At 45.5% G+C, this 17,551-nt stretch overlaps 2 protein-coding genes across 4 annotated transcripts; both read left to right on the forward strand.

Annotated features, from left to right (window-relative positions):
* Positions 1–1,784: 1,784 nt before the first annotated feature.
* Positions 1,785–6,549, forward strand: rae1 (ribonucleic acid export 1; the record flags this gene model as incomplete). Of its 2 annotated transcripts, XM_079297221.1 has the most annotated exons (13): positions 1,785–1,881; positions 2,464–2,582; positions 2,672–2,776; positions 2,925–3,017; positions 3,114–3,200; positions 3,286–3,372; positions 3,456–3,527; positions 3,633–3,740; positions 3,955–4,061; positions 4,159–4,234; positions 4,809–5,003; positions 5,135–5,220; positions 5,764–6,549. In XM_079297221.1, coding segments are annotated over exons 2-13 (1,107 nt in total). In that variant the 5' UTR covers positions 1,785–1,881; positions 2,464–2,492. The 2 variants fall into 2 exon arrangements, with proteins under 2 accessions (XP_079153347.1, XP_079153346.1); XM_079297220.1 differs by lacking the exon at positions 5,764–6,549 and having other exon boundaries at positions 5,135–5,224.
* A 1,411-nt stretch (positions 6,550–7,960) lies between these two features.
* On the forward strand, positions 7,961–16,220 carry LOC306775115 (RNA-binding protein 38-like). 2 transcript variants are annotated; one of them, XM_079265360.1, is made up of 4 exons: positions 7,961–8,377; positions 10,508–10,631; positions 11,077–11,131; positions 15,850–16,220. In XM_079265360.1, the coding sequence occupies exons 1-4, from the start codon at positions 8,165–8,167 to the stop codon at positions 16,181–16,183; spliced, it is 726 nt and encodes a 241-aa protein (XP_079121486.1). In that variant the 5' UTR covers positions 7,961–8,164; the 3' UTR covers positions 16,184–16,220. The 2 variants fall into 2 exon arrangements, with proteins under 2 accessions (XP_079121486.1, XP_079121487.1); XM_079265361.1 differs by having other exon boundaries at positions 11,058–11,131; positions 15,850–16,161.
* Positions 16,221–17,551: the final 1,331 nt, after the last annotated feature.

The following is a 17,551-nucleotide window of genomic DNA, read 5'->3' on the forward strand; positions in this document are numbered from 1 at the left end:
AGTAAAACACACTATCCTTTATCAACTCAGAAGAGCATGCCCTCATCATCTGTTGTTGCACGCTGTCTTGGTCGTGCGCTCCTCTTGATGGGAATTTGGGAATGGATTTTATCGAGGCGCTGTTTCAGGGGAGGGGCAGAAGGGGTTTAAAGTGGGATAAACCAATACTGGAAAGATTGGGAGAGTTTGTGGGGGTGAGTCAATGAGGGGCAATAGCTCAGTGTCCTATCATGAAGTGCATTTCTCAATCTTGGTAATAAGATAGTGTGTGGACCTTTCAAACAAAGTGTCCAATCATTGCGTCCTTTGTTTGGACATGATTGTTTGACCTCTGATGAAAGTGGACATTTTTTTGCCGTCTGGCCTGCAGCCATGAAGCCATGGTTCATCTACATCGAATTATTTTCAAATTCCATTCTCCATAATTTTTACATGTATTGTCACAGTGCCTCAACGCTGTGAACGTGGAATTACTTTAACACTTCGTGAAAAAAACGCTGAATGATCAGTCCAAAGGTAAAGAGGTAAAATCCTTTAATCCCTCCTTCAACGCAGACACCTTTGAACTCAAACAATAAACTCGGGCCCACCCTAATTGTTGAGGGGTTTGAGTGATCAGCAGTACAGGCACATGAAGGGACATGCCAATAGCCCCAATGACTTACACAACAATGTGTAAAGCACTCTGTGACTCCTTTAATAGACAGGGGGTGGGGGTGGACAATGAATGACAAAGCAAGAATCCTGCACTAAATACAGATGTGTGCTTTACCGAGTTACTGAGACAGCGGTGGCTGGATCAGAACATACAATTGGAAGTTAATGTGTAATACAGCCACAGAGTAAAGTGACCTTTTACGAAGCCATATGAACTAAAATCACACAACCAAATTTCCACTTGCACCATACAACAGCTACTTGAGATGTTTTATTTTCTCCCAGCAGAAGTCACTTTATGACTCATCCCTATACACTCTTTTAACGACAAGATTCCTCCCTTTCCACTACAAACATCTGTAAACATTACTTGTAGACCTAAACATTTAAGACGGTGCAATTCTGTTTTGCTTAAGGACTGTTAATGCATACTGGTCCTCTAATTGACAGTATATCCACGTCATCATCCCAGATCCCACGCATTACAACTGGCAAAATTTGAAAATAAAAAGAAAACAGGCTCGGTTACAGTGTTGGACAGTACAAACGTGCAAATATTATAAGTAAAATGTTGAGGTACTTTATAGTACCCATTTGATGCTACTTCTAGTTCAATATATTTCAGTTGCCAATATTGTACATTTCACTCCTCTACTCACCTGAAAACTGTCACAAATCATATTTGTTGTATGTACAGACATTTTGATATATTTCTCGTATTAATCTTTCTTTCAAGTTTAGAGTCAAATTCCTGTGTACAATGCACAGTTGGGCGAAAAATGTGATTCTGATTGTGGTTGGCATTCCACTAGTATTGTACACATAGACATATTTTACTACTATGAGAGTGCATTTTTGTGGCAGGCAGATGAGGTTCACATTGAACTACTGGGGCTCGGGCTTATCGGTTAGGAACGATCGTAACCTGGACTTCACTTCTTTTCCACCTGATCTGAGATAAACTAGCTTTTGACGAGATACATACCAAAAAATCAGCAGTTTATACCACACAGATACTTTGGTTACTTTCAATCAACGTGACTTGTTTTCATGCACTGCCCCCAAGCGTTTTGCTCGTGGCATTGCATGTTTGTTTTTTTACCAGGTCCGGTACGTCATCAAACTGCGACATACCGAGGAACAAGCGCCACATTTTTTGATGCGCCACATTATTTGGGCATTTCCAGCGTTACGGCACAGTTATCTATCTACAACACATTTGGGGTGAGTATATTCATGTGATCGAGAGACTTATCTGCAGATAGTACAATGTGTTCCACTGGGAAGTTTGTCTTAATCCACTAACGTTACATTAACGTTAGCTACCCTGCCACAGCAACTGATTTAGATAACTGTAGCTAGCGTTGAAATATCACGTTGTTTTATTACTCTTATGACTGAAATAGAAAATGTTAAAGTTACAGACGCTATTTTATACACCATACACGGTCAAACTGCCCATATGTTCTCACGTTAACAAGCTAGCCGTTAACAAGTAGGCGTTAGCATTTGGAGCTAGCAACAATAACTGAGTTAGCGTCAACATTAGCATCGTCTTGCCAAGTGGCAACTGTTTTGGTTTGTTTCCTTATATCTAACCTTTATATTTTTTCTTTTAAGTTGATAACTGAGTGCTATGATAAAGGTCGGTAGCTAAAGTAATGTACAGTATGTGCTTGCTTACACGCCCTTTTTAAGATTCAACGCTACATACAGTGTGCGTGAGCTAATGCTACTTGTTACCTGATGATTTTGATGACAGTCTATTATGTGTAAATTACACCGTGCCTCTGTCTTCTCTCTCAGGCGTACAGTACGAATAACCTTAATGTACTATGAGTTTATTTGGGACAACCTCCGGGTTTGGAGCAGCAGGGGCAGGAGTCTTTGGAACCGCAACAACAGACAGCCATAACCCCATGAAGGTAAACCAGCAGATTACAGGACAACAGAATGTTATATGCTCTTATGATGGTTCTCTGAAAACTGTTTTTATTTGTTTATGTTCCTATAGGATGTTGAAGTGACGTCACCTCCAGATGACAGCATCAGCTGTCTGGCGTTCAGCCCCCCCACCATGCCGGGGAACTTCCTCATCGGAGGATCCTGGGCCAACGATGTGAGTTATTTATTCAATGATAATAATGGTGTCGGTTTAATTGATATTATTCACCAGGCTTGTCTTCCATGAAGGACTACTTCTGCACCAGATAGTGAGTATCATATGGTTAAGCACAGTCTACATATGTGGTATCATCTGACCTTAGGTCCGGTGCTGGGAGGTTCAGGACAATGGGCAGACTGTCCCCAAAGCCCAACAGATGCACACAGGTCCAGTGCTGGATGTATGCTGGAGTGACGTAAGTCTCATCATACGAAGTAGCTAAAGCCCCGGAGTAGATGCTATCTGCTGGGCCGTGGAATCATTTATGATGCGCGTTTCTTTTTTTTACCAGGATGGGAGTAAAGTCTTCACTGCGTCCTGTGACAAAACAGCCAAGATGTGGGATCTTAACAGCAATCAAGCTATGCAGATTGCACAGGTTGGATGAGAGTAAACAAATTGACTATGTAGTCATAATAATGACGCAGAATCATCTTACACTTCTTCACCGTTTCTCCTCCCAGCATGACGGTCCGATCAAAGCAATCCACTGGATAAAAGCCCCGAACTACAGCTGCATCATGACCGGCAGTTGGGACAAAACACTGAAGGTACAACAGCAATGTAACCATGCTAATCACTTATCAGAGCTAATCAGATAGTTGGCATATCTAAATTTAGTTTTTCTCTTCAGTTCTGGGACACCCGCTCTCCCAATCCCATGATGTCTCTGCAGATGCCAGAGAGATGCTACTGTGCAGATGTTGTAAGTGGTTTATGAGGATAATGACAAACATTGTAATACTTGGTGAGTAGATAATTAAATATGTGACTTTTGGTGGTGTTTTTTCACCTCCCTGGTTATATGTAGGTGTATCCCATGGCTGTGGTTGCCACAGCGGATAGAGGCCTGATAGTGTACCAGCTGGAGAACCAGCCCTCTGAGTTTCGCAGAATAGATTCTCCTCTCAAACATCAGGTGAATTATTCTCCTCCATGAAATAGTTTCTCATTGTCTTTTCTTAATTCTAACATCTCTCTGTATACATCGAGCCACTTTCTCTGGTAGTTTTATGTACAGCTGGATTATCTTTATTTTACTTGATGCTAGATATAATGTCAAACTTAAGATAGGTATAAATGAAAAGGATCTATCTTTTGATCCAATGCACATTTCTGCCCTGGTCCCACAGCACCGCTGTGTCGCCATATTCAAGGACAAGCAGAACAAGCCCACTGGCTTTGCACTGGGAAGCATTGAGGGCCGAGTGGCCATCCACTATATCAACCCTCCGAACCCGTGAGTGTCTAAAACAATCAATAAGTTAAGACACCGATATCACTGTCAAAGGCCTGAAGCAAAATATGACATGAATGTGTTCCCTGATCCCATTCAGAGCCAAAGACAACTTCACCTTTAAGTGTCACAGGTCGAATGGAACCAACACAACCACTCCACAGGACATCTACGCTGTAAGTTGTTCACAGTTTCTAAAACAGTGTTTACATTGTGAAAGGATTGTGTCTTTTGTGCTCTTAAATGAGATTGTATTAACACATTCTGTTGGAACATAGACACATTCTACCAGGTTGTGGACTTTATTGTCAACAGTTTTGATGCAAATTCTTATAATAGATCTTTTTGCACAACAGACATTCTGAACTAAGGACAATAGTGATAAATACCTTGTAACGGACGAACCTAAAAATTTAAAACAAATATAATTAATGAGACTTGTGTCACATTAAACAGGTTTAATGGTGTTTCATTTAGCACAGTGTTCAATATCTGAGATCAATATGAATGTAATTTGCATTTTTAAATACACCCAATAATATGTAGTTGCTGCAGCCTTTGAATAATCGCACGATTGCCTCACAAATCTGCATTTGTCATATCCACTGATTTTTAATGCAATGTGGTTGACACCCATTTTGCTGGAGCCCGTGTGTATCGTTTCACAGATAACACAGTCACAATAACCAAACTAGTTTAAATGTTTCCTCATGTCTCACCTCATGATTTCCATTCCCCCCCCCCCATCAGGTGAATGCCATCTCCTTCCATCCTGTCCATGGCACGCTGGCTACTGTGGGCTCAGACGGGCGCTTCAGCTTTTGGGACAAAGACGCCCGCACCAAGTTGAAGACCTCGGAGCAGCTCGACCAGCCTATTACAGCTTGCTGCTTCAACAGCAACGGCAACATCTTTGCATACGCCTCCAGTTACGACTGGTCAAAGGTAGGTGTCAAATATTTACAATTGTGGTGAGCAGGTGTTTGTAGTTCAACTACAATCGTAGAAAACTGTGGCATGGACCTCATGCTGGCCTTCTCTCTTTGTAATATTGTGCTCGTATCTGAATTCGTCAGGGACACGAGTACTACAACCCCCAGAAAAAGAACTACATATTCTTGAGGAACGCTGCAGAGGAGCTGAAGCCTCGGAACAAGAAATGGTGAGAGAAGCGCAGCCACTGTCTGTAAACCTGGAGACCGCGGTCACTGTATTGGGGCTGCCACACTTGACTCGCACTGGGGCCTTCAAGGCACTCCGTGATCCCTGGCATGGATAACATGGGAATGAGTCCGATGTCTGTACTGCCATGTAATACTACAAATAGCCATTTAGTATGGGAATGGTACTGTACTGACCTGAGTGAGGTCATTTTGAAGGCTTCTGTAGTTTGTGCTGTAAAGCTGCGCTTGTACAGTCAGGAATATTTAGAGAATTTAGCTTGTTAGCACTAAGGCATGGCAGTGTTTTCAATGACTCAGAGGTATTTAATGATTATGGAGATAACTGTGAAAAGATTCAAGAAACATTGAACACAGGCTAGCAATGATTAACAATAAGTCAACTGCACTAGTGATTTTTGTCTGCAGAAGTGTGACACTGTTTAATCTGTGCAAAAGGGGACACACTGAACAAGTGTTTAGGAATAAACAAAAAATCAAGAAGAATGTTCTTTGTGACTGACTGCTCCCTCCTGTCTTTTTAGATTCATCGTGCCAAGTCGCATCTCTTGTGATGAAATGCGGAAGCCCTGCTGCTTAAGTGTGTGTGTGTGTGTGTGTGTGTGTGTGTGTGTGTGCGTGTGTGCGCTCGAGACCGACTCCTTCCTTTTGGCAAACACCTGGACCAATGCCTTGGTGCTGCGTTCTGTGCATGGACCAATCAGAGGGGCCTACCCAACCTGGTGTTGAAGACAGCTACGTGACAATTGGTTGTAGGGGTCATCATAGAAAGGGAGGACTTTGTTTGGTATTCATTTTGATGTTTCGAATTGAATTATGTGTCCAGCTCCTCTTCTTTTTTCATTATTATTTTTTACAGCTGTCCAAAGACTTTTCATTCTCTTATGATTTGATCTTACTCTGTGGTTTAGCTCCGTGACTAAAACTGGGATGTAAAATAAATAACCAAGTGCATACTATTAGATTAGAACGTGTTTATTCCACCCTGAGGGAGTAGGTTAAATATTAACCTACTGTGTTTGGTGTTTTACGGGTGTGTTAGTGATTCACAGAACTGTGTTGTGCATGCCTACCCATTAACCACTCTCTGGTGTTTCAGCTGTAAATCTCTCTATGATGTAGGTCTCTCACACATGTTGGTGTCTTTACATTGAAATCATTACAACATCAAAAATGATAAACTTTGGACATCTGTATCACAATGACCCCTCCTGTCTGCTTGTTTTAACCCAAATTGACCAGCAGGTGGAGCACTTTGCCCCTCAGTGTCACCTGTAGAAAAGTCAAAGAGCTGAGGTTGGAAAGCAGGACAAATGAGATCAAAGCAGTTCAGTGGGGTTCCATCCAGGTTAAGTCCTTTTGGCGGGGATACATGGCTGGAAATGGGGGTAATTTACCAAGAGGATATGAATGAGGTAGCATTGGCCGCTACAAAGGCCATGTGTGAAAAGTGAACCAGTTCATAGAGGAGACGGTGTGAATCAAATGCCTTTTTATTGAGGTCATTAGTGTGTCACCTAACTGTTAACTTGACCCTTGGTGCTTAGCAGTGGAACTCCAAGGCACCAGGGGCGGGAAGATATGCTGCTGCCACAGTTCACCGGCTCCTCTCAGCTTTTCAAGGGGTGACACTAGTACCACACATCTACACCACTGTACCAGGTTTATTTTACCTGATTGAGTCCACGCATGAGCATATGTGAGGCTGGCTCCTATATTACAAGAAGTTTTTTTTTTTTTTCTTCGTGACAGTCAGGCAATTAGAAAGCTTTTACTGTTGGATTGTCCTGTTGCCATGGACCCTTTGGATCAGCCCTTTTGTCCAAAGAGGTCATCAGTGTTTCTACGCAGCATGTAGAGATGTGTTGAAAGCATCAATGGCACTGGAAAAATAAGAGCTTTGAGTTCCAGTGCACATGTTTCCAGTGCTTTTTTTCTTTCTTTGCTAAATGTGCCCGTCATTTGCTTTTATTATAGGGTAATAAGAGGTGGCCTGTTGTGACGGGTCCAATGAAGTAGTCATATTGTACATTAACCAGTTCAACTAAAGGACACACCGCTATGTCAGGGCTAAAAAAAAAAGTCCTCCACAAGGGATTAAGGAAAAATCAAATTAATATTCCGTGGCATGTTGTACTGTACCACTATTCCGGACTCTAATTTAAAGAAGATATAAAAAAAGACGAAGAATATTGTAAAAGTAAACCGTGATTTCCCATGATAGGACACTTTTTAAAGGGAAGCTTACAGGCCCAGCATAAACAGGTGTTTTAGTTGAAGTGGTGTGGTATCCACCGTTCTTTTGTTCATAACTGCATCGCATAATTCATGTATTTTTGCGTCCTGTTCATGGTGTATGCGCCATGTCACAATTATAACGTGAAGTCGCAGCCAAAGCATACTGTAATGGCTGCTTTTTTTAAGTTCGAAAAAGGTAAAATAGGTCAGAAGCCGAGGCAATTACTTCCTCGTTACAGTAGTACAGTGTACCATGTGGCAGAGCCGCGCTTTCTGCCGTACAGTTCGGGCTTTTCTTTGTGTCGTAAAGGACAAAAGCAGGTGCAGCTCAGCGCCGGGGAAGGCGGACCAATGGGAGGAGCCGCTGCCCAAGTGGGGCTCTCACCGGTCACGCTGATTGGTCTAGATGTTCGGTGGGCGTGGTCTCGGTCATGGCATATAAAAGCTCCCGGCACTTTTTCCTCACAGCGGCAAAGAAAAGAAGTTTCGACGCGTCCTCGGCAGCTCGTACTTGTCATCATCAGGTTGCTACAACTCGGAGCGGAGGTCACAGCACGAGAGGGAAGCTGCAGCGTAATAACAGTGAAATACTCAGTTGCGTTGGACTGATGCTGGGACGTCGTTAGGCGCTTAGTACATTTTTTTTTCCCAGCGTCCCTCTGGTGTTCTCTCTCCCACGACTGACCAATGCTTCTGCATCAGTTCATGAACGGCGCTCTGGAAGTCATGCATCCCTCAGCGATCCAGAAAGACACTACTTTTACCAAAATCTTCGTCGGTGGGCTGCCGTACCACACCACCGACGCCTCACTGAGAAAATACTTCGAGGCCTTCGGGGACATTGACGAGGCTGTGGTGATAACGGACAGGCAGACCGGTAAATCCAGAGGATACGGCTTTGTGAGTAACAACAACAGCAGCCATGGCACCCGACATCCACCATTAGACACGTAGCTCTCAGTCACAACTTCCAATACTATCGCACCACATTTATAACTTGCTTTTTTGTCAATAAAACATGCGTGTTTTTAGGGTGTCTGCACAACACTTGCCTTTGTGCGCGTTGGTGTCTTTCCGCCGTAGGGGAATTATGTATGAATACGCATCCTTGTGAGGTGCATGTAGTCATTTAGATGCATGTCAAAGGGAATCCTTCACTGAAGCTTATACTCGCATAATTATAATACTCGCATCTGTTTTGTTTTTTTCGACTGGCTTGCTGTTATTTTAGCTTAATGGGCATGAGGGATCACACAAGTTGATGGGCAACTAAGAAGATTATATTTCAACATATGTCAGATGTCCCCCCCCCCCCCCCCCCCCCTCCTTACTCACCCTTGAGCAGCCCCAGCTTATGGCTTTGTGTGTGAGTGTGTGTGAGACAGTTTGCACTCCCTGCTCGCTTTATATGGTTATTTTGGAGCAGTGGGGAGGTTGACCTTGTGCACCCTAACCCTCCATTGTCAAGTAACGGAGCAGTCGGCCGTAGCACATGATTTGCATCACATCTTGGCTGCTTGGAAAGAAATTCCTACGACAACAAATTGGCTCTCTAGTGTTCTCCAAATGTATGTTAAGCTTCCCTTTGATCTTATCTTTTTTTTTTTTTTTTTTTTTTTGAGTCTGTTAGGAGAACGAGCCATTTAAAATACCTTTTTAGTTAACAAAATATAAACTACGCTGTACTTTAACCGAGCCTGCCTTCTGATCTCTGTTCATGTTGTGTACGGTGGGAAAAGTGCTGTTTATCGCCACATTAATCACAACTTGAGCCTCTGGCCGCAGTTGCTTTAAGTCAGATTAATGAGAAATATCCAAGGACTCTTGTGATGGCTCATTTAAACGTACAATAATAGGTTACTCGTCCTGTTCCAGACACATAGAGATGGTTATTCTCTCTTGGACACACAGAACAGCAGCAGCACAAGAAATGCAAATATTTACCAGAGCCTTGAAAAGACACATCGGCGCTAAAGTACTGTCTGGCCAAAGAAGGAATGGAAAACTGCCATGTGTGCATGTTTATCTTCCAAAGTCAGAATCGTAAGACAATTGCTCTCTGTGCTTACACATCAGCTCCCTAACTCAGAGGAAAGCTGTCCCGTGAGTCTAGCCGGTGTCCAATGGCTTTGCGTTGAGGCCAGTGTTTCAGGTTAAACAGGCTCGGGGAGATGAGGGTGCTGCCAGGGACACGGCATCCATACCCGTGGTTGATCAGCACTTTCTCCACACTTTCTGTGTGGCGTGAGGCAACCTGCTCATTCCGTTTTCTGCGCGTTCCAGTCGGAGAGGAAGCTGGCAGCAGGAGTGGAGGGAGGCGCACCTTTTTTCACACACTTTAGAGGTGGATTTGTAGAACCCCCCCCCCCCCCCCCCCCCTCCCCACAGCAAGGCTCTTCACAGTGTAAACACAGCCTTGTTCCTTCCTGTGTGTTCACAACACAGGCCCTGGAGTGGGCTTTGTTCCGGATCCTTCCACAATGAAGAGGCATACTGCTTTTAAAAAACGTCCTCTCGAACAATGCACGGCGTGGCCCACATTCGCTGCACACCGAGGTGACTGAACTCTCCCGAGTTGGCAGAATGTGGCAATCAAAACAGAAGGGCTCGTCTAATGCCAGGAGGGAGAGAGGAGGGGTGGACTTATACCAATCTCCTTAATAAATGTGTCCCTAATTGGTTAAGCTCCTTGTTGCTCTTCCCAGAACCATATTTCAGCAGGTCTGCCGGGCCTGAGTGGCAGTCAAGTGGCTGGCTACTGCTGCTGTGGGCAGTTTTCAAAGCTTATCATTGTGTTCTTTGTTTGTTGTTCCTCTACAGTGGAGAGCCTGTAGGGGGGGTTGTGATAAGACCAACAGACAAAGTCCATTTTTTATGCATCTCGAGTGCTTGGTTTTTATTTTACCTGAATAGTTGACTTATCAGCAGCCGTGCTAGAGACTCCGTGCTACCGTTCCTTACACGAGATGATGAATACATTCATTTTATTTTTTTTAAAACCTTGTTGACGACTCTTGACTCCGTCACCAGGTGACAATGACGGACCGAGGGGCAGCTGAGAGAGCCTGCAAGGACCCCAACCCCATAATCGACGGCAGGAAGGCCAACGTGAACCTGGCCTACCTGGGGGCCAAACCCCGCAGCATACAGACAGGTGGGATGCTATATGTTGCGTTAATGTTCAGCAAATAATGGTCCTAATCAACCAATGGTGATTGCAGCGTAACACATAGAACATAAGGTATGAATGTCCAAAACAATAAATAAACAAAACTATATTCAAATAAAAATTGTTTTAAAAACGAGAGCTGCAAGCAGGTGTACCCGGGTTCATGCAGTTTTGGTCCAGTAACACAACCCATACGGTCCATATGCAGCATATTTTAAATTGTCAATACCAAATATTTTTCAGTTTCCCCAGTGCATACATGCTTTACTGGTGCTTATTACGCATTCGTAACTGTTGTTCCATTTGTGGTAGGTTGGAAACAGGCACTGCCTCTGTCTCTCCGTGCCCTCTGTGTATTGTTCTCTGGTCCTCCTCTGTAAATGCAAATGTGTGTGTGTGTGTGTCTGACAGCCGGCCTCCTATCTTCCAGGCATATCCATCGGAGTGCAGCCCATTCACCCGGCACTCATCCAGAGGCAGTATGGGTAAGTGAGCGGGAGTGGGCGCTTGTGTTGCACTCTGTGGGACGCCACCAGGCTACTGTCTCTTTGACAAACGGGGCCCCTGGAAAGTACATGTCAGTTTCTGTGTCCACATGCAACTCCAGAAGTAGCTCATTAGCATATTTGAGTTTTGTAGGGCCGGGCGATGTTTCACGTATCTGTGGTAATAGAAGAGCATTCCAGAGGTGAATGTGTGACTCACTTGTGGACCTCCTGTCCTCTTGGCTCGTGTAGCTGCCTGAGTGGGCTCCGTCGCTGAGGCGTCTTCCTAGAAGTGGCCGTGTTGTAGAAACAGCCTGGGTAGCGTCTCGGAGCCACGGTCTGCTGCGCAGCTAATGAGCATTTCACTGATGTAATGAGTCTCCTCATCCCACGCAGCCCTCAGATATCGTCTCTCACCACTGTTCACACTATACACACCGAAAACCCCTCAGATCTGTCTGGAAGATGAACATACTCGGAGGAGTCAAGAAGTTAACTTTACAAAAGTTTGGCTTTGTGTTCATATTTAGAGTCGTGGTGCTTTATAGACATACAAACAAACGGCAACATTTCTACGTTGAGATGTAAGTAGCCCTGAGAAGAAGCGGTTGATAATTTGATCATTTATCACGTATAAATGGAAACATCTGTTGGTTCTAGCTTCCTTCAATTTGCTCATTATAAATTGAAGAGAAATATGTTTGACCGGGGGCCTTTTCCTCTGTTTTAAGACATTCTAAATTATTAATCCAGTAATGGAAACTAAATTATCAACAGATGATCTATAATGAAGGCAATAAGTACTTGCAGCATGAAATATGTTTTCAGGAAAGAGCTGAGCAGAAAATGAACGGTCAACAACAACTGATAATCGGTTGACTATTTGAGCATAAATGACAAATATTCTGTGACTCTAGCTCGGTCAAAAAAAGGTGGATGTCAACTTGCTCTTTTTAAAATGTTAAGTGCACTTTAATTGAGTCTGACATTTCATGAATTACATGACAAATAAAAACCACAACGGGCAGATTGATGAATAATGAAATAATCGGTAGTGCAGCCCCATCCAGTTTTTGACTCCAGAGTGCTTAAGAGCTCCACGGAAGTCCACGAAACAAGAAACATTTGGTGTTTTTTTTTTAAGGTTGATGAACCCCAAAAAGACAAGAAATTAATATTTGCCATATCCGCCTCTGTAATACCTGAATGATTAATCCCAAAGTCCACTAGGGACATGTCCCATCATGTTCCAAGACCATAGGGCGACACTGGAAAGTCCCTCCAACGTCTGTGCTCCAGCTACCATAGTGAGCACGGACGGCACAGAAACCCTGAGGGTTTGAAATGTGGAGCACAGTGCTGCTTTGAGGCATTTGCCAGACAGGTGCTGGCTCGTGTTTCAGCCTGCTACACCCCCTTAATCTCCCATGACCACCACCCCTAGAGAGGCGCACGGAGCACCTGTCCGCCTGCCTCTGAGTTTCCTATGTGCGGCGGGTGACAGACGCAGGCCTCCCTAAGATGCAAGAGGGCACAAGTGGCTTTTCTTTCTGCCTCTCTTCTGCCTCTCTTCTACCCCCCCCCCAAAACCCCTTGACAACATATGGTGTGAGGACATGGTCTGAAGCAGGATTTTGAACAGTACCGGAGTGTTGCGTGTGTGTGTGTGTGTGTGTGTGTGTGTGCGGTCGGTCGGTCAGCAGATGCCGTGGACTGTGCGGGCCAGAGGGGGTCACCGAGGTCGGGAACATAGTTTTGATGGGGAGGGGAGGAATTGTCAGTGTGCTCGCAAATTCATCTCCTCTCATGCATCACCTCCTCCACGCCGTCCCATTTATCTACGCTTTCCCACGGCGCATCATGTTTCCCTTTATTTTTATTACTTTAAAACACTGGTTTTTTTTACTTTGATTTATCCAATCGAAGTGCTGCGACTAGCAGTGTGTCGGATACAGACGCTGAAAACTGACACCTCTGAGACTGTGGAGGAGGAGGGGGTTTAAAGAGGGGAGGGTGGTATCTGGGGGTAATGTTTAATGAGGCAGTGTGCTCCCTAGGAAACTAACCTCTCCAGGTGCCAAACAAAACACCATTATTTCCTCCTGTTGCGTTCACAATCCTCTGAAACAAAAGAGGCGAGGAAGGAACATCAAGTCGCCTTACAAGTCCTGTGAGGTGTTGTTTAATCCCCCCCCCCACACCCAGTCCAGTCCTGTTTGCTTTCACACTTTGTGTTGCAGTGAGTCATGCGCTGAAGGTCGTTTTGTCTTATCGTGTAGAAATATTTAGCTGCTCGGTGTGATATCACCCAGGCTTTTCACATCAGCCCATCATGGTGCCTCCATGATGATGATGATGATGATGATCACTTCGGCCTGTATCTGTAACGTTTCGAGCGTCTCTCTCTCGCTCTAGTGTTTCCGTCCGCCTGAGTGACACTATCTCAAACACACACAGACTGGCAGTCGGCACAAAGCCCGCTGACCTCTGGTCTTCTGGCTGTCATCCACATTCCCCCTGCAACTTCCCCACAATCCACTTGGCATCTGGTATCTCAGTGGCCCCGCGGGAGCTCACTGCTGTCCCCAACTGGCCCTGGTCCCCGTCCCTCTCTTCTCTTTTTGATAGCAGCTAAAAAAACAAATTACATCTCCGTCTCTCTGGGCACACCACAGATATACTACAGGAGGGCTTTGGCTCTCCTTAACTCTCTTCAGGCGTACATTAGTTACATTGTTTACTATTCCACTTAACCTAAACACGGTCACTTGGTTTTTAAGCCTTGGTCAAGGCAAAAACAGCCTGTGGAGACGCAGCGCGGAGAAGGCGGGCTCATTTTACTACACGATGCGAGTGGAAGCAGGCATGCCCCACAGCATTCATGTGTGACCATCTCTGTGTGTGACAGTGAATGCCTCTTTGTGCGTTGCTCAATAGCACTGTGAGGGCAGAGTGTAGATTGCGCTCGTGGGTCGAGGTTAACTTAATTTGCTTATTTGTTCCATGCTGCTGTTCTCTGGTTTTATGTCATTTCTTTCCCCTTAGAAATGACCTCATGGTGGAAAAACTCCACGTTTCTTTTAGCTAACGCTGTCATCAGCATCTCTCTGTTTCTGTGTTTGCAATGTCATATCATAGGTGGGATTCTCCTTCATTTTTCATGAATATACATCTTTTATATTGACTCAATGATGCAATAGATCTTAATGTTATTTCTGACAATAATCACTGCCATCCTCCTGTCCAACCTTCTGCCATGGCTGCTCTGCTGCCAGCTGACCAGTGCACCAGCAGATGATCAGAAGATGCCCACAGTGCAGGACTAGTCTCGAGGAGGGGTTTTGAGGACATGTCTGCCCGCCCCCCTCCCCCCACGCTTCCCCCCCTTCCTTCCTCCCTCAGCCAGCCAGCCTCTCCAAGGTGCCAGTGATGGCTTGAGAGTGCAGTGCGGTGTGCTGTGATGGATTGGAGTGTCACTTTATCTTTTCTCTTCTGTGTGATATGAATTGAAGAGGTTTTTGCTGATTGTGGTGTGACTCTTTCCCTATTATGGCATGGTTTGGGGGTTTGCAGTTGTAACTGGTGTGGGTGGGTGGAAGAGACGAGGGGGGAGTTGGAGAGGGTGTGTGTGTGGGTGTAGGAGAGCGTGATGACATCCCTATCCATGCATGCTTCCGTCTTTTGCTGTGTCGACTTCGCGGCTGCCTCTCATTACTGATCCACTTCTCCTGGATTAAATCTTTAGGGAAAGAAAAAGCTAAGACCGAAATTTAAATACGGTCCATGAAGGGAAGATTTTCATCAGCACTGAGAGGCGGCGTCTGACATTTGTTGTGACCATCTTGTCTTTGTCTCGTGGTGTTTGTCTGTGGATGTATTTCCCTTAAAGACCAAAGATTACCAAAGATAAAGGCTCTCCAAAAAGAGTCTGTTACATCACCCTTTAAATGGAGGGTGAGCTTCTCACTGCCACAACCATCCCTCCCTGTAGACGGCAAAGCAAGGAGAGATACTTCAAGTCCTGACTTAAAAATAGACTCCTCTACCAGTCTCCCCTTGCCTTTCCTTCACGGTTAAAGTGGCAAAGCAGGAGAGATGGCACAGTCCCCCAAACCCAGCCGCTGTAATCAGCTACATTTGAAAGCTGGCCCCTGATGAGCTCCCTCGCCACCTCTACCTCCCTCAGCTAGCATCGTCGCCTGTGATCACGAGATGTACCCTCAAGTGAGAACTGGGAGTCTGCAACTTCTGCACAGCCGTCATGTACTTCCCTTTTGTGTGTGTGTGTGTGTGTGTGTGTGTGGCGAGTGAAGATCAGCAGCTGTTAAAACACTCTGTTGGTGCCTGAGCTTGAAAAGCTGCCAGTAACGGCTGACTCTGTCATTCACCCCCACCCCTCCCATCTAGCCCAGGAGGCCCAACCTAACCGGTTTTGTAGGTTATTCTAACTGACACGGGCGGAGGGTTGAGTCACCTTCGCCTCCTAACCCCGTCTGCCTCTCGTCTAGTTCGTCTTTAATAACGGCGGATATCTGTGTGAGAACTCGCTAAGTTCAGAACGCCAACAGAGAGTTTATATTCCCGAACATGCTTGCCCTCTGGGAGTAATGTAAACAATGGAAGCCAGGCCCTGAGATTTCTCTTTCTCTGGCGCTTCAGCACCCCCCTGTCTAACACCCCCCCCCCCCCCCCCCCCCCCGGTCTTTGTGTCTGTCTAGGTTGGCCCAGCCATACGTCTACCCACAAGCATATGTGCAGCCCAGCCTGGTGCTGCCCTCTCAGGTTTCCTCCGCCGTCAGCAGCAGCCACTACATGGACTACAGCGCAGCCTACTCCCAGTACGCCCAGGCGGCCTTCGAGCAGCAGTACCCGTACGCCAGCTCCCCGGCTAGCTTCCTTGGCTACAGCTACGCCACCAGCCCCACAGCCACCACCGGTCCGGCCGCCGCAGCAACAGCCGCGGCCACCGTCCTCTCCTCCGCCGCAAGCCCGGCCCAGGCCTTCCTACACTACGCCCCGCAGCAGCACATCCAGCCGGACCGTATGCAGTGAGCCTGTGAAGGAAGCGGAGCAGAAGGAGCCCTATAGGTGGAGGTGGTGAAGGAGGAGGAGGAGGAGGAGGAGGAGGAGGAGGAGGAGGAGGAGGAGGAGGAGGAGGGAGTAGTGGACGCAGACCTTTTTGGACAGAGGATGGCAAAACGCCTGAAAGGGTGACCCCAGCTATCGTCAGCAGAGGCTTTCAGGAAAAAGGGTGGGTCTATTGCACTATAGGATCAGAATGAGCCGTTTGCTCATTGGTTAAAGGGGTTGGAAGGGGTTGGGAGGGGTTGGAGGACTCTCGAGGTTCAGGTTGGGAAGCTAAACGGCATAAAATATGTGGTCACTTCCAGAAGCCGACACTTCATTTTATTATTATTATTTTTATCGTCCTTTATTATTGTATTAATGTAATTGTCGATATTTGTTTGTATGCCTTTTATTATCAATGTTATAATGTTTATGGCTCAATCAGATGCGTGTCCGTGGTGCATATGGATGAGTGGAGAGACACCTGGGACATGTCGCACCTCTTTCCTCCCGTCTCCAGAGTACCTGGGGCGGATACGAAGGGCACCGCTGCTGCTTTAGGACACTCGGGGAACAGTAAGATATCGGGTGGTGATTTGGGGAGGCATATATATACGGCGAGCCTCTCGGCCGTGTGATCCCAACCTGGTGCCGTCCACAGTGAGGTAAAGCACTGTCTGCACCGCGAACAAACTCTCCACATCACAGGAGGACGGTGAGAAATTTCACCTCAAGGACAAAACGGAAAGTATATAGGACAGTGGGGGCTCCATTGTTTTGAGACTGTGATGTCTGGACTACACTTTTTTTTTTTTTGATGATATATTCTTATTCATTAAAAAGAGGCCTTAATAAAAGAGAAACTTCTTTTAGAATCTCCTGTTTTTTTTCTAGCGATTCCCCCCCCACCACAGAACCAAGTACATAGAGCCCTTTTGTAACTGGCATTTCAGCAGTCGGTCACATTAATCTGGCTTACTTGGGTCTTGATATTTTCAAATGGATGTAGATAATAATCACATGCAGTATGTGGGCGGTGGGGACCAGGAGGGCTGTGTATCGTTGTTTCAAGGTAGCTGACACTGAGCTCAGACACCGGTGTATTTCTTTTCCTCCTCTTTCTCACTGAGATTGTTGCTCTCAAAGGACATTCATGTACAGCAATTTGAAATGTTTTCAGTCATCAAGTACATTTACAATATTTATATGTAGGTATTTATATGAGGTACTAAGTTAAAATGGCATATTGTTTTTGTTGCGATGACTATAGTTGTGGCACTGATGTCATTTAACCCGCAGAGGCACACCTGCAGAGCCACAGGTGTCGTATCATTTTGTTTTCAGTCACCATAT

This window comes from Melanostigma gelatinosum, assembly GCF_949748355.1.
Source record: "Melanostigma gelatinosum genome assembly, chromosome: 3".
Taxonomy (NCBI): Eukaryota; Metazoa; Chordata; class Actinopteri; order Perciformes; family Zoarcidae; genus Melanostigma; species Melanostigma gelatinosum.

What these genes read in the sequence shown, in the direction of transcription:
- LOC306775115 (XM_079265360.1), top strand. Translation starts at nt 8,165, where the DNA reads ATGCTTCTGCATCAGTTCATGAACGGCGCTCTGGAAGTCATGCATCCC. An exon ending in AATCCAGAGGATACGGCTTT is followed by an intron (nt 8,378 to 10,507) that starts GTGAGTAACAAC and finishes CTCCGTCACCAG; the next exon opens with GTGACAATGACGGACCGAGG. An exon ending in CTCATCCAGAGGCAGTATGG is followed by an intron (nt 11,132 to 15,849) that starts GTAAGTGAGCGG and finishes GTGTCTGTCTAG; the next exon opens with GTTGGCCCAGCCATACGTCT.